The 17,171-nt window shown below is 41.6% G+C and overlaps 1 protein-coding gene across 1 annotated transcript in view; it reads left to right on the plus strand.

Moving 5' to 3' along the window:
* STK26 (serine/threonine kinase 26) overlaps positions 1–17,171 on the plus strand; it is a 116,121-nt gene that overhangs the window by 66,315 nt on the left and 32,635 nt on the right. Inside the window, exons 2-5 of the mRNA XM_088465736.1 lie at positions 2,591–2,821; positions 8,032–8,088; positions 13,885–13,993; positions 14,080–14,237. Of these exons, the coding sequence (XP_088321862.1) occupies positions 2,591–2,821; positions 8,032–8,088; positions 13,885–13,993; positions 14,080–14,237 (555 nt within the window). The remainder of the gene's footprint in view (positions 1–2,590; positions 2,822–8,031; positions 8,089–13,884; positions 13,994–14,079; positions 14,238–17,171) is intronic.

Below are 17,171 nucleotides of genomic sequence, written 5' to 3' on the forward strand. Positions count from 1 at the left end.
TCATGAGGATAGAGCTGAGCTACGAACCAGAATGGATTTTCTGCCTAAGGTGGTTTCGGCCTTCCACATCAATCAACCTATTGTGGTTCTGGTTCTTCCACAGGAATCTTCTTCCTCTAGATCCTTGGATGTGGTTAGAGCTCTTCGCATATATGAGACAGGACGGCAGTCGGTCGCAAGACAGATGCTCTTTGTTTTGTATGATGCTGCTCGTCCGGGTTGGCCAGCTTCCAAACAGACACTGGCTCGATGGATTCGTCTGACCATACGACAGGCGTATATGGCCTCGTCTAGAGAACCTCCATCTTCCATTACCGCACATTCCACTCGCTCAGTGGGTGCCTCGTGGGCGGCTGCTCGAGGCGTTTCTATGGAATCTCTATGGCGGGCAGCTACTTGGTCGGCCCGGCATACTTTTTGTTCGGTTTTACAGATTTGACACCTTTGCAACTCCTGCAGCGCAATATGGTCGGTCTGTTTTGCAGGGTTCTCAGCGCTTTCCCATGCGTGATGGGAGCTCTGGGACATCCCCACTGTCTTGAAGTCCTCCAGTGTCCCCTAGTGGATGAAGGAGAAAACAGGATTTTGGTACTTACCGATAAATCCCTTTCTCTGATTCCACAGAGGACACTGGACGCCCACCCGGCGCTGTTCTTCCTGCCACACCTGTTATGCCTGTTGGCGACATGTTTGTTGTCTAGGGTGATGATATGAATGTTAGAGACATGTTTGTCTCTTGTTTCATTCTATTTTGCTTTGTTTTCAACTTTTAGTTTTGTGAACTTTCACCTCCTCCTCCTTCTGTCAATCTTTTTTCTCTGCTCCCCTCGGGCTCTGTTCTAATACTGGCCCATAGGGGGGTATAAAGGGGAGGAGCTAGTCACACTTCATTTAAATTTAAAGTGCCTAGCTCCACTCAGCACCATCTATACCCCACTGTCTTGAAGTCCTCCAGTGTCCCCTGTGGAATCGGAGAAAAGGGATTTATCGGTAAGTACCAAAATCCTGTTATTACTTTCAGGATTAGAAGTACAGTCATAAATAATGTAAGTAAAACCACATCACTCATCCTAAAATCCACATGCCCCTCACAACAGCATCCCACCAAATGCTCATTTGCCTTCCCCCAGAGAGCCATCAGAACATTTCCCCCCTGTTACTTACTATTACAGCACAAACCTGCAGAATAAGAAGGACCCGACACACATGGTATGCTGCATGATCTCCCTGCGCTGTGCAAAGCAGATAGCCTGGAAGCCGATTCCACCCGTTCACTTCTACCTACTTTATAACAAAGCAGTGAATAAGTCAGACCAGGAGCAGCCAGCTTGGGGCTGCAGATGAAGTCTCTCCGGCTGCTGGTGAACATTATGTTGCCCAGCACTGTATGTGAATCTCATTGGTTGCTGTAGGTTGCAACTCCCATTTCACCTCTATAATTTACCCTCATGTAGCAGGATCTTGGATAACCCACCCTAAAGTCATTGTGGCCCATGTTTTCAGGTAAAGAACAGCTGTGCAAATGACCAAAAAGCTTAATTGAACTTGTTATGCATCTATATAATTTTGCGGCTATGTGTAATAATATTCGAGGCAACATTCACAATTATATTAAATTCAAAATGTACCAAGCTTTGCACTTGGCTTTACATTTTGATGTAAAACCCACTAAAAAGTGGCGGCTGCTTTGCAGATGTGCTACTTAATCTTGGATTGTGACCTGCAATAGACCCCCAAACATGTCTCTTGGCAAGTACAGGCATGGGTGATTGTATCCAGAATACTTGGGGCTTTGCAATTTCTATGCAACAACTTCTGAAAATGAATGCAAAATGACTATCAAAATGTAAACCTCAACTCTTGTACATTTCTATTCATATCTTGAATTTTGAAATGATTCCTACAAAATATTTCTCTTCTAATGCACATTAGGCCTGATTTAGAGATGTACACTGAGGACAATAGATGCCTCCTGGCACCATCGCAGATCTGAGTGCAGTGTCTGAAGTCGCAGCATTGGCTCACCATCACGACCATCGGTCACAACATCGGCCGTCTAATTGAGCCTTAGGCTACTCAGAATGACGTCGCCGCTCCGTACTCCAGGCCAGTAAATTTATATCCGAATATGCAAACCTTGGCCTCTGCACTCCCAGAAAATGTTGGTGGTTCCCCGTCTTTGGGAACGCCAGCTGTCACCACCCATTCCCCGCCCCCCAAACTACGCTTGGGGGCACTGCGACAATGGTTGCAGAAGGAGAACTGCATATGCGCCGTGCAGTACCTGCGCTTAGCTCCAACATTCGGAGCTGTACACCAACTATTGTGTTTGCGTACAACTCTAAATCTGGTCCCATCTACACAAATCCGTGACAGCCATTATGGGCATAAATTAACTTTTCATGAGTAAGCTAATTACCGAAGCACCTAATTTCTCAAAGTCAGTATGTGTTCATTCAACAAACTGGTAACCTCCATTATGTGTACTAAACTTGTGTTTTTTATTTTATGCTACATGTATAATCAATATTGAAAACGTCTTATTTCCTATACTAAGCAGTTCAGTGACTATCATGTTTGTTTCTCCTAGAACCATCGGGCTGATCCAGAAGAACTGTTCACAAAACTAGAGCGCATTGGAAAAGGTTCCTTTGGTGAAGTTTTTAAAGGGATTGATAACCGGACTCAGCATGTGGTTGCTATAAAAATAATTGACCTGGAAGAAGCAGAGGATGAAATAGAAGATATACAGCAAGAAATCACCGTACTCAGCCAGTGTGACAGTCCCTATGTGACAAAGTACTATGGATCCTATCTGAAGGTACTTATCTACATAAATCTGCATATACAGGAATGCCCTGTGCTACAGTGTAGGAGTTCTCACAATAGGTGGCATTCTGTGATCATGGAGCAGGAATGGTACTATTTATCTCCAGGGTTGTGCAATGTTGTGTAATGTAGCCATCTGGTAATATTTACTTCATGAGGCCCACTCTGTCCAACTCACTTTAGCAGGGTCCAGGAGATTGGGTTAAAGGGTCCCCTGTGCTTTACATAAACATCAGACAGGGCTTGCACACTGTAGTATTTACAGTACCCCTGCATCGATTCTCCTGTATCATAAGCTGAACCAGTGTAGCAATGCCACATCCCAGAACTTAACTTTGTACAGTGTTCAGATGTGAGCATAACTATGATGATGCATTCACTGATGGGTCTGTAATTGATTAGTTTATTATAAATGTACAGTTTATTTGTTATACCATGAGGTGAGGTTGGATTACTTATACCTAAAACAAGACATGGTAGCTTGGTATACGTTTATGAAGCCAGCAGACGGAATTCCGACTGCCGGCTTCCAGACTACTTAATCCCGGCGAGGGTTAAATGATAGGCGTCTAAATCTAGACGCCTGTCAATTTACCGACGCCGGGAGACCAGCGCCTGGCTTCCAGATCAAAGGGATGTCGGGCGCGGACAGCCGCGGGGGGTAGAGGGTTAGGTATAGGGCTCCCGGGGGGCACTTGAGGTTAGGCACCCCCCCGGGAGGTTAGGTTTAGGCTTGGGGGAAGGAGGGTTAGGCACCCCCGGCGGGAGGTCAAGGTTAGGCACCCCCATGGGGGACTTAGGTTTAGGCGGCGGGGAGGGGGGGGGGGGGGTTTAGGTTTAGGCACAGGGGGGGAGGTTAGGGTTAGGGAGTAAAATTAGGTTGGTTTATACTTACCTGGGGACGATCCGGATTTCCTCCTCTGTTGCGCTGCCGGGATTTGAAACTATTCCGGTAGCTTAGGCCTCAACTCACAAGTGAAATCCTCTTTTATTACACAGAGTGGTATCTATTGATGTTTAGTGGCTGCATTTTCTTTGTTTGGGAGACCACAGGTGGGGTAACTGGGTTATTTTCTGTATCTCTTTGGGTATCCTATAGCAGGCATTGCCCCATGCTTTGCAGGAAGTGGCAGATCGTAGCTTTACATCACTGTCTGGCCCAAATTTTTTTTTTTTTTTTTTTTGACTGCTCTCTTCGTCAGTGTTAGGTCCTTTTTATGCAGCATACGTAGATGAACAAGAGACTGGAGGCAATAGCTAAATTAAACTCAAACAGTTGGTTGCTTCTTGGCAGATTGGACCTCCAAAATTGAAAGCAGCCTTTAATATTAAAGTTCAAAACGCACCATACTTTGCACTTATTTAGTGCTTTTTTAAATTTTGACCAAGAAGTAACGGCTGCTTTGTAATTATGCCTCTTAATCTTTGATTAAAAACCCCAAGCCTTTTTTAGGCAAGTACAGATATGGGTGATTGTATCCAGAATACTTGGGGCTTTACTTTTCTGGATGTGAGCCCCTCAGCCATGTGCAAAACCAAGGGGGGGGTGGAGTCCACATAGCAAGATCTTAAAAAAGCCCCCCCAGAGCTAAAGACAAAAACCTATATTTGCCCCCACACAGGGCCCATTCATGTTATGCCTCACAGAACCCTTTCAGATTATGGCGCACACAGCACATTAATGTTATGCCACACAGTAGTACCCCTTATACACATTGCCACCCAGTAGTAGTGCTCCTTATACATTATGCCACACAGTAATGCCCCTTACACTACACGGTTATGTTCTATACACATTATACCTCACAGTAATGCCCTTTACAGATTATGCCACATAGTAGTAGTACCCCATATAACACATTATTCCACACAATAGTGCGCCCTACACATTATGCTCCCCACATCAACTCGCCTCCCCCTGTGCCATCAGCAGCCAGCAGGTGTGGATTTGGGGCCGGACCGCCAGCCAATTACAGCTGGTGCATTGGCAGGCAGCAACAGACATGGACAGACCACGCTGGTGCAATTTGAATCCCGGGCAACGTCGGGTATCCCAGCTAGTAATAAGAAAAGTTGCCCAAGTTGAGAGGGTGTTAATGATTTTTTTCTTATGATTTGCCGTTACTTGCTGACATACTACACACCTTATTGAGCAGCATCCCTATAGTTAGGAAAAGTACATATTTCTGCTAATGCCAAAATTGCTAGAAATTGTCAGATCTTTGTGAAAAATATATTGTGTAGATCCTGGACAGAATAGGGACTGGTAATGTGTCTGCACAGCTGCTTTACTCCAGTTTTCACTGTTTTGTAATATACAGTACTGCTGACACACAATGTGTTGTGTACATTACTTTTATTTCTGTATATGCTCTTGCTTTGGTGCCTTTATTGTTTTAAATATTCAGCACCTCCACTCGTCCTTTTTTTTTAGAAGGTTTGATATATTTTCATTTAGCTGTATAAAGTCCTCCAACAAGTCTGTGTATTGTCCTTGGTGGTTTTGTTGCTTTGTAGACAAAGGCGGGATTTCAATTTGTTTTTTGCTCCCAAAAGAGCAATATTAAATTGTTTTGCTGATGGACACGTTCCGCTGGCGCACATTGTTTTTGCTTGTACCACCCTCAGGTGGCGAGCAGAAATCTGTCCAAAGGCTGGTTTTTGGGCACCCAAACTCAGAGCACCAAGTAGTTTACAGCACGTTTAGTCACTTTGTGGCCAATCCCAATGCATTTAGGTGTGCACCACAGCACTCGCGTCCATTGGCGAAACAATTGAATATTGCATGTGGGACGTCCTTGACTTGAGACGTCAAAAAACAATTGAACCCCCCCCCCCCTTTTCCCACCAAAAGTATTATAATCTTATGCACAGTAGTTACACTCTGCGTACACCACACGACCTACACTGCAATATGTGAATCTCCCAATTGGTTAAAACTTGAGACTGGAGTAGTTGAGATCCGCACACTCCGTCTAATATGTATGTCCTGAGATGTGAAAATTTGGCGGTTTGGCCGATTGGCTTGATCTCATTGAGATTCATATTTGCGGTCAGCTGATGACTATATACACTAATTATGGGGGTTGAATACAGGCGTTGGCATTCTCACCCCTGTCGGGATTCCGGTGCTGGGATGCTGAGCGCTGGAATTCTGTGCGCCGAAATCACAACTACATCCCGATTATGGTGCCAGCTCCTCATGTACAGGCAGGAACTAATTATCTGAACCGTATTAGTAATCTGCCATGGTTGGTTATTGGTAGAGGCCCACAAGTGGGGCAATTTTTAAGGCCATATGGCTAATAGTCATTGAAATGATAGCATGTGGCCAACTTAAATCACTAATTTTTTATTTTTTTTTAAATCAAATTCAGATCTATAAGCTGATGCCTGCTGTTATGTAAGTGGATGCCTTTATTTGTATGCTTGGCTCCACTTTATTTAAACACACCCAACAAAACCGCTTTTGACTAGCTTAATGCTTTTCATGTACACCATCCACTTAACAAATAACACAGTAATGGGTATAATGTGCAGGTATTATCTTTAAGGGGTGATTTTAAGAGTTTTTTTGTTTTTTTTTGCGTGATTTATTCAGTAAAACTATTTGGCTTCATAAACCATCATATTTTCTCATTGGAAAGGTTTAAGGGCATATATAATAGTGTGGTGTGTTGTGCTGTTCCTCTTGCACATTCTAGATATATACAGTATATGTTGAAATAGAAAACCGATAATGCGTTATATCTATGGGATAAATCATATTTAGTTTTGCACCTATGTTCAGAGTCTAGGGAATGTTGGGACGCAGATTTGAATGGTTATATTTGTGTATGTATATATGTATGTATATATACATACATTATTTTTTTTTTCTGAGCTATAGGTAAATACATGTGCTGCATGGTGTGTGTTTTCTTTGAACTCTTTAAAATTGTGTTTTGTACTGAATTTTTTTTTTTAAATTTAGATTGTAGACCTGGTTAATCTTTCTGAAGTGTGTGTACCGGTATTATTGTCAGAGGCGGAATGTTTCTTGGCATTGAATTAACACACTGCAGATTTTAAACCCTTCACAGACTTAGTGTGACACTAGCATTAGTTGAATGACTGATCACTAGTCTCCTTTTTATGTTTTTTAAACTTGAATCTGAGATGTGTTTGGCCTAAACTTTTAGTATTTCAACTTTAAGGCCAAACTGTTGTATTGCTGATTTGTACAGTGTGCGTTGTTGGAGTGCGGGAATAAATGGAGCATACGTAAAACAGGGATATACAAGACGGACAAAGCAAATGCATATGGGAAAACGGTAGCGCTGTCAGATTCTAACTAGTACGTTCTTTAATATGATCGCTAGGATCTGGTTGCTATAGGCAGCTTCCCCAATTGTCTTCAGAAGTTTTGATCTCCCCCTGGGGCCGGAAGCAAGTGTGTAGCGTTTAGATTAATAAACTGAGAAACCAAATGTTTATTTAGGTGAGAAAAATATATGTATAAAGGTAATGTATTCTCTAATATACAGTAGGTTTAAAAGAAAGGTCAGATATGCATTTAACGGGAAGGTATAATCAGAACCAGAGGGCTATATAATGTGTTACATAGTTTTATGTAGCTTTTTATTTTACCTACTGTCCTTTATAGTAAATTGTTGAGAAGCCCTTTTAGTCTCAGGTTTTCCTGTAATGCCCTTTTCGTTGGATATCTGGCAAGGCATCTCCATGGTTAAAGGGTGGTCTCAACCATAGAGCCACACTTCCTAAATAAATCATCCTTCTATCCCATGAGTAGAACGGTCATGGTCCCAAGCCTCGGTACTTGCAGCTCAGGGGGTACTCACCCCCGCTAGCACCTATAACCCTAATTTCCTGACTGCAAGAAATACTAAACGCCCTGGTATTAGATAGATATTGATGAACAGCTCCTGAAACTTTTACACCTGTATTAATTTTTGTGGCCTTAAAGCATCATAGCTTTCTGATCCTTTAAATCTTTTCTATAGTGCTTAGTCATACATAGAACTATGCAACATAACACATTTGACAATCACTAACATCCAGATACATATATATATATTTTTTTTCTATTGGTGGCTTGAAATGTAGGCGGAAAAGGTTGCGTTACGCCTGTGGCCTGACAATGAGCTAAGCTTCATATGGGATTGTTGTTTGGAGACCTGAGATCATCTTCTTGTTTTTCAGGGCACAAAGCTATGGATTATTATGGAGTATCTAGGAGGGGGCTCTGCCTTAGACTTGGTAAGTACCAGGCAATTTTTGCCACTTTCCAAATGTTGGATATCTGCAGAACCTGTTCCATCTTTCAGGCATCCATTGTTTTTATTTTTGTTTGCATAAATTGGGAGACTGGTTGTGTGCACCCACCAACTGCTACATAAATCTTAATGGTAATTATTCCTCAATGCATATTTATTTTATAGACTGGAAATGTAAAAAAAAAAACGTAATTTACATTTCTCCAATAAAAACCCCCCTCCACAAATAATAATTGGTTATCAACATTTGTGTAGGAAACATTCTCTTTATACACAGTCATCCATGTGTGGTACTCTGTGGTCTCTTGCTATTTCTTACTATTTGGATTCTTAGAGGTAAAGTCAATTAGGAAGAAGGGGGGGGGGCGAGTTGGCATTGAAACGCTGCCAATGGCAGCTGACCTTGCACTCCCCATGGCCCAATCTCGTCCTCTAACTCGTGGATTTTTGTACACAGCCCTAGGGGGCTGTGAACAAAGCTCCGCGAGTCTGGCGGAACCGTAAGTGCAGTACATTTCGTCACCTAATTAAATTGATACCTTAGCACATAATGTGGGGCATACATTTATTGCCATGGTTCCCTGTTCTGCCAATCGGCAATCTGAGCCACAGATCAGCAGCGATGATCCAGCCATCACAGCATATAAACATGTCCTTTTTGTACAAATCATTCTAGAAATCTGCTGGAATGAATCGGATGGGAAAGCTTTACATGGTATTATGCCTTTCAGGGGTATATTCACCCAAGTATTGAAAAGTCATAGTGGATTTGTAGTGTTGTCATATGTTCTACTTCCTCCAGTTTTTATTTGGCCTCCTTATCAGGGAATCGCTGACATTAAATTAATAACTAGCAAGAATATTACATCCAGCATTTCCCAGAATATTTAACCCTGTCTGAGCCCATGTATTATTGGGTTCTAATGAGTCTCCTTTTTGTCCCACACAGTCTCTAACTCACAATGGATATTTTTCCAGAATTTAGACTCCTGATATATATACAAAGTTAATTTTATGGCCCGAACATAGGTGTCCCAGTATTTTATTTCAGAGATCTGCAAGACCTAAAGAAATGTTACCCATTCGTGCTTAACGTGTCATATCCAGCAATAGTCATTTATGTCCAACTGCACGAAGACTGTTCTAGCTACTTGTGTCCATAAGTATGTATCCATGGCTAGCTATCATGTCTAGAAGTTACTGGATAAATGCTAAATAGCACTTTAGTAAATTTACCCTTAAGTTCTTTATTTTAACCTGATGAAAATTCTCTACTGTAGGGAACTGTTTTGTGCGCTGTCTCGCGCCAGATCTCCCGTCTAAAGTGACGGGGCGATATTCAATCGTTGTAACGATCTGGCGGGAGTATCTGGGCCCTCATTACTTTTTGAGCATATCACGCCCAAATGCACAGGGTTTAAACATGGCAAAGCTATTGGGATGCCGAAAATGCAGTTTGGGTGCCCAAACGCTGGACTTTTCGCACATTTTTCCTCGCCACCTCAGGAGGGTACAAACAGAAATAATGGGCGCAGCTTCGGCACGACAATTGAATTGCTCTGTCCGGTACCCACCAAAACCATTGAATTCCCCCCCTAGGTGTTTTCTGACCCAGCTAATGAAACACTACATAACCAATATATACCGCAATGCTGCTTTCCCTCTGACCAGATGAAATGGGTATGGCAAATGCAGACAATGCAGATAGCTGTGATAAGGAAAAATGTATTTAGTAGAAATCTATATAATGTATGCCGCCTTGGTATAAGCTATCTGGGTGAATACACTAGTCTTGTAGGAGAGGGCCTTTTGCTGCAGTCACATGTTACTTGAGCCTTGTGTAGCAGCGAGGCTCCTACATCACTGACCTGCTACTCCCTCTTAGGATGAACTAACAGCAGGGAGGATAAGTGTTCCTTCCAGATTTCCTTGCGCGGTTTCTTCAATCAACGTTACAGTGCTTTGGATTTCAGCATTTTTGTGAATCACTGATGTGATACATTATTTAAGAGCAGTGATGAGAGGTTGAGAGATGCCCAATGCATCTGTGAAATTCTGAATATTACCATACAAACATCTTAGAAATGAAAATGACATGACATGTTGCTTTGTTAATGATCATAGGAAGTAGAACGTGATCGTAAAACAATACAATTGTTCCAAACATGATTCATGATAACTCCTCATCCAGAAATTTGGCAATGTAATGTGATTTTATTTGTGTTTTTTATATATATATATATATATATATATATATATAATATATATATGTGTGTGTGTGTGTATATATATATATATATATATATATATATATATATAATTATACCCAATAATTTTAACCCTAGTGCGTAGTGTTTTTGCTCGCATGTTTTTGCATTTGTGCTATACACATTTCAACATCAATATCCATAATCTTTTATGAAGCACTACCCACACAAATTATACTGTACCTTGTTTTTTTTTTTTTAGAAGACTTAAAAAGAAAATACCATTATTCTTTCTTCTAACATGCCAAATTAATCGTAACCAAAATGGGCAAAAAATGTCTTCTCTTGAAATTGCAAGAAGATACTAAGGGCCTGATTCAGTACGGATTGCTATTTCGATCGCGGCTGCGTAATCGCACGCAGTTCTGCTGTGAAAATATGCTTATCCTGCGGTGCATGTGCAGTACCCACCATCGGCCGTTCTGCGCGCGCGGTTGCAAAAGCGTAGTCCTTGTTTTAGCATTGATCTACCTTTACAAATCTGCAAAAACAAAGATGGATTCTATATGGAGGTTTTCAAAATACGATCTGCACTTACTAATTATAATTAGATTACCCCCACCCCACCCATCTGTAGAAAATGATATTTGTTTGTATACTGCAGTGATTTTCTATCTTTTTTAAATCGAGGCACACTACACAAGATTTTAAAATTGTCAAGGCACACCATCCGGCAACGCGGCATGCGTGACCTGTGATGTCGCGCCGCCGCGTCCAGGCAGGTGACTGCCCAGGCACGTCTGAGCCTCCCAGAGGAGCTCGGTGACAGCCCGGGCCACTGTACTGTATAATGTGCATGGTGGCTCTGAGCGCAGCGACACACTTCACAACCGCCCATGGCACACTAGTTGAAAACTTCTGGTATACTGTGTTATGTCATTGTCTGGATATCATCCTTTTTCAAATGAGGGTGCCCCTACGTGTCTTCGGGCAAGTATGGGAGAGAGCTGGAAGATTCAGTTCCCTTTCCCATATGTGGAAAACATAATTTTTAAATTGTGCAGCGTAATATTGTCTGGTGATCAAGGGAAATAGCAGACTTACAGATGTGTCCACATACATCTATCCTCCGTGCACTACAAGTCGCGTTACACACAACACGTGAGTTCCACGTGACTCCGTAGCGCAGAGCTTCTTTTTGTGCGACTTTTTACCTTCAAATGTCTTATTCGCACAGAGATGTGAATAGGATGCAAAGGCAGCTTCTGCTGGTAAACATATGTGGCATCCCTATGTTCTGTGTGCGACTGCGGGGGTATCTGCATGCAAAATGCTACTTTACTAACCTCAGTTAGCCTCACTATCATACATAAACACAAAAACAAGTTTTAATTTGTGTCCCTTTTTATCCAAGTTCCATATGTCAAAAAAACAAATGTCATGTTTTGTTTTTTATTGTCCGTCAGGTACTAAAATATGAAGTGTTTGAGTGATTGCGTCCTTACGGGTTTTGTCTTGGCTGCTGGCAGTAGCGGCTCCTCTGTCCTCACTCTCCATCCCAGCTGCTACGGTTTAAAATATACTGTGTAAATGATTTGTTGCATAAAGTACACTTAAAATAGGTTATGATACCTTGCATTAGCATCGCATGGACGTTAAAACATCTGCAATTCAAATAGCTAATTTTAATCAGCCCCCACACTTTCATAGCAATGAATGGCACATTAGAAGTCCTGTCATTCGCTCTGCATTCAGTGGATGAGCTGTAGTGACCTGAAATACTGTGGAGCAATTAAAGTTTGAATTGACTGACTGCTTCCCATGTGTGACTAAGTGGCAGAAGCATCATGTTGTCAGTATGTCTGCATTGATCTGAGACTCTGCCAACAATCCCTCCATAGTGTGAAATGGGGGGGGGGGGAGATCTGGATGCTTGTAACACAACAACACCTATATCGCAGCAGCATATGCTTGTCTATACCAAAATACATATGTTCTTTTGAGGTTAAATGGAATCTGAGCTACATTTCTTCCATATTACCATAGTGCTGAGATTTGAAAGGGAAATGTAGCACACAAAGCAGCTTTTCAGCGGCTTGGGATTTCCATACCTATAAAGCCGGAGAGGTGCAGAACATAAGTGGCCTTGTTTGGTTTAAATAAGAAAACGAGGAGACAGCCTTACACTGTTGTTCCACAAAGATCCTGCCAATTGCTCTTTTTAAGACTGGAAAGGAAACTAAATGAGGGTTTATAGTTTGTTTACCGAGCGTTGTTTTCCATAGGCCGGGCCCAACGTACCTGTGTGAAATAAAGAGCCTCTTTCACACCGTGGCCGCCGGCAATGTGTGCCACGTTTTTCCCTCTGAATGAGCAGAACTGCAGTTTCCTGCCTCAGACCGAAGTAATTGGTCAGGCTTACTGAACTGTATTGAATACAAGCTTTCTTTTATACATGTTCACAGCATTCATACAGGCCAAAGAAGGCCTAGAGCTGAGTCTGACACGTCTTTCTTATTTGCCCACCTAACCCGGAGGTTGGCAGCTGCACGCTCTCCAGCTGCTGACTTAGCTGTGCCCAGCCGTGTGGCAAAGACTGCTCTCCAGCTGCTGTTATTTGCAGCAATCCTCCTCGCTAATACATTGCCATGGGACGACTCTGGTGTCTGTCTGTAGCATTCTACTCTCCAAATGCGTTTCTGATTACACCACCTACAGTCTATCCGTCCACCCCACTAAAAAAGTTTAGTTGCATGTTTTTATTGTTATAGAGGAATGTGTCCCAATAGACTCCATAAAACACTGCAAATATGTAATTATCAGAGCAAAGTCCAAGAATATGTGTTTATTAACCCTGGTCACCTTGTGCAAGCCTATGACCTATTTCTGTGAACTCGCTTCCTGCTTAACCCGTATGATTTCAGAGCACTTGGAAACTGCTGGTCCAGAGAGTAGTCCGAGTAAATGTCACATAAATATTCCATTATATTATACATAAAAAATACTTTTCCTTTATAATGTGTTTGTGCACTCATGCCTAATACAGTTTCTGGTCTCTGCTACCTAGGAATACAATACAGCAAGAGAACCTCCTAACCTCACAAGTAGATCTGAGGACGCCCACTTTACCTTACACACATACGTAATGTTTAGCAAGACTGCAAAACCAACAGTACAATCGGAGCCTCACGCACATTGCACAAGGGCAGACCTTACTCAGAAATTGCTAACCTCATCGCACGCAGTTAAAGACCAAGCTGAGAATTTATGCACGCCCCTGCAACGGCGCTCAAACGCACTGGCACGTCTGCGTTTCCTCGACCACTCCCCCTTGTCACCCCACCCAAACGGCACTTCCTGTCAATTACTCTGCGATGGGTCTGCGTAGTCACTGCGATCGCAGTCCCGATCGCAGTGGCCAGTTTGCGCACTGCGATGCATGTGCAGATCACAACAATCAGCCGATTGCGTTCGTAATCGCAGTTGCGATTCTTGCTGAATCAGGCCCTATGACAATTGGGAGTATATTTCCTCTTACAGATTTCTTCATGCTGTTTTTTTTCTCTCTTCAGCTGCGTGTCGGGCCTTTTGATGAGTTCCAAATTGCAACCATGTTGAAAGAAATCTTAAAAGGTTTGGATTATCTGCACTCTGAGAATAAAATTCACAGGGACATCAAAGGTAAGCTCAAGTCATGTTTTATGATCCATTTACCTCCCGACTGCAGCGGGGGAGCATTCCATCTCATTGTGCCTTGTGTTTTACAGCTGCCAATGTCCTGCTCTCTGAACAGGGAGATGTAAAACTAGCTGACTTTGGTGTGGCTGGACAGCTGACCGATACACAGATTAAAAGAAATACCTTTGTAGGGACACCTTTTTGGATGGCACCCGAAGTCATACAACAGTCTGCTTATGATTCAAAGGTAAGCAGGATACGGTGATCATCTTTATTGTTGGTGGGTATATGTGTATGTAATGTATAGGGTGTGGTATATTTTGTCAACATGGTTGTAATGTCGACACCAACATTCATCATGTCAACACTTATGAAATGTCAATCTGATTAAAATGTCGACAAAATGATCCTGGTGGTCTAGTGGTGTCTTACCTGGTACGGCCTCTCTGCCAGCTCTGGGTTCGGTGGTCAGCTGATGACTTCCGGCAGATCCAGTGGCGCCTCTGCTGGTGAGTATTGTTAGCCCTAACCCTCCTCTCCTAGTGCCTATACCTCTGCTGCTGGTTCGTGCAGATTGTCAGTGTTTCACATGTCGGCATTTCACATTCTACACTTACTGACACTTTATATATATATATATATATATATATATATATATATATAGTGTGTGTGTGTATAATAAATATATGTGTGTGTGTGTATGTGTGTGTGTATATATATATATATATATATATATATATATATTTTATAATATATGTATATGTTAAAACAGGTGGCACTCAACAGGCTTTCTAATAAAAAATAGGACGCTATCTTTTATTACAAAGCCTGTTGAGTGCCACCTCTTTTTACTTTCTACATACGGGGCTAGTTCCCTAAGGAAGGCACCACAGCAAGATATATTTAATTTTGTCCTTGGAGTGCCGGGTCAATTCTGGTGTATATATGGGACATGTTTTTCACATGTCCCATATCTTGTGTTTGTCCAATTGTGCTTTTGTATGTATTTATTTGTTGATGTTTGTATCTTATACCCATGGCCATCACTTTTTTTGCCCACCTATTTCTTTTTCTTAAATATTATTTCTAAGTTGGCTGACATGCGCAGGATTCTTTTTACTGTTTGGCAACTATTGTTGCTAAGTGATGTCCACTTGCATCGGCCATGACAGTGTGGCGTCTATGCTGCTAGGCAACCTAGTTGCTAGTTGCCTAGCAGAGGGGACGCGTCCAGGCTCCGTCCGAGTTAGCGCTGTCTACACTTCCGGATAGCTGGCTAGTGTGTGACGCAGTCTCCGGAGTGTTAGGTTCTGTTGGCGCTCTTTCACAGGTGAGTGCATTTCTATTGATGGTTGTGGGTAGAAGTATAGCTCTATGAGCCCTCTTTAGTCAGTCCATGATTAAGGTGCAAGGAACAGCACCGAAACGGCTGTCGGACTTAGAGTGACATCAGTTAAACGGGGATGATATGATGGATTGGATGGAACCCCTTTGATCTTTGTGACCACCCTGACATTCATGCTGAGTACATTATTGAAACACATTTTTGTCATACCGCGTTATACCATGTGTTTATGCTGCTACTTTTCCTATGTCTTAGGGAAAAAAAAATATTTTTCTGCATTCATATTGGATGTGCTGGCCCCCTTTTTGATAGATATATATATATATATATATATATATATGCAGCAGAAGATCACAGCGCCAGTTGGGTGCAAATCCCTCAATGTGGTATTTTTATCAGTTGTGTGTCTATTGTCTCACACTAAAATTTGTAATAATGTGACACTATTAAAATGCACCCCCAAAAATGTGTGAGTGTCAGCTCAACCAGCAAAATAATGTAACAGTGGTGATCTATTACATATACAAACAAATAGAAAATACAAGGAGCTGGTATAGAGCGCCTACTGTGCTTATATAACTTATTATAAAGTGCTAACAATATAAAGTGATATCGTGCAATAAAAGTGCTAATGCCAGGATAGTAATATCAAATTATCATTATCCTCAAATATTTATTATATATAAAGTATAACTTATAAAATAACAACGGTCTATATGACTAAAGTGCTATTGCAGAGATCCTTCAAGGATCATAAACTAAATTAACAATCATAACATTCCATAAACATGTGCAAAAAATGCATAAATAATTTAAAATGTGAATCAATAAAAGTGCAAAAATTCATTTAAAATAACATGAATTAGTTTTAATCAGACACAACAATAGATATCCTCCTACATGAAGGATAAATGACATAAAAACACATAAAACCAAGGACAAAAATGTGTATATATAAAAAAGGACTATAGATTTATCAGAATAAATAGGAATAAAAATCGTAGCTTATCTGATAAAAATGGCAAGTTCATGAATGGAAAGATAATAGCAGCCTCCAACGCGTTTCGTCCGTATCCTGGACTTCTTCAAGGGATATTTTAGCTCCTGTGGGGTATCCAATATTTAAACCCCTTCTAATAATGACAAACAAGAATTGACAGAGCTCCTTAGTGACATCACTTCCGGTTTTCTAAACAGTTCCTCTCTATTAAAGTGGAGTAACCACTTAGAATCACATTAGGCCATTTCCTTTATTAAAACATTGTTAAATTGGAAGTCTGTTTCCTAAATATAAATTATTTGCTAGCATATTACTCCTTCCTTGCTGTGTATCGCGTCGCGTCACTTCCGCCCTTGTTATTCGTGCATCGCGGTCCTTCCGCCCTTACTTGAGCAGTTCACTACATCACTTCCTCCTCCGTTGTCAACGTCCCCATTGCGCGCTATGCCTCCTCCTTCCTTGTGCAGGATAGGACCTTTTATCCACTCGTCCGCCTGTCACGTGTGTCACGTCCAGCGTCAAAGCATCTCCAGTTTCTGGCGGCCTCCATCTTTGTACTCTAAATGTCTCCTTTGCCCGCGGCCATCTTGCTACTCTCATAAGTTCCATTTTCTTTGCCATATGCATCATGTTATTTATAATCCTGGGGATAGTAGTTTAGTTATTATTTCCTATATGGAATAATGGATGACAATATTAGTTTAAATATATATAACCAGCCATATGCTTGGACTCTAAAAAATGATGAGAGATTGTGACAGTTTCTAATTATTCTCCACACCTATTCAGAATCATAACTAGAATTCAAACAACTCCATAAATAAATAAATATCACA

The sequence above is a fragment of the Taudactylus pleione genome, unplaced genomic scaffold (assembly GCF_031769625.1).
Source record: "Taudactylus pleione unplaced genomic scaffold, aTauple2 ptg000064l, whole genome shotgun sequence".
Taxonomy (NCBI): Eukaryota; Metazoa; Chordata; class Amphibia; order Anura; family Myobatrachidae; genus Taudactylus; species Taudactylus pleione.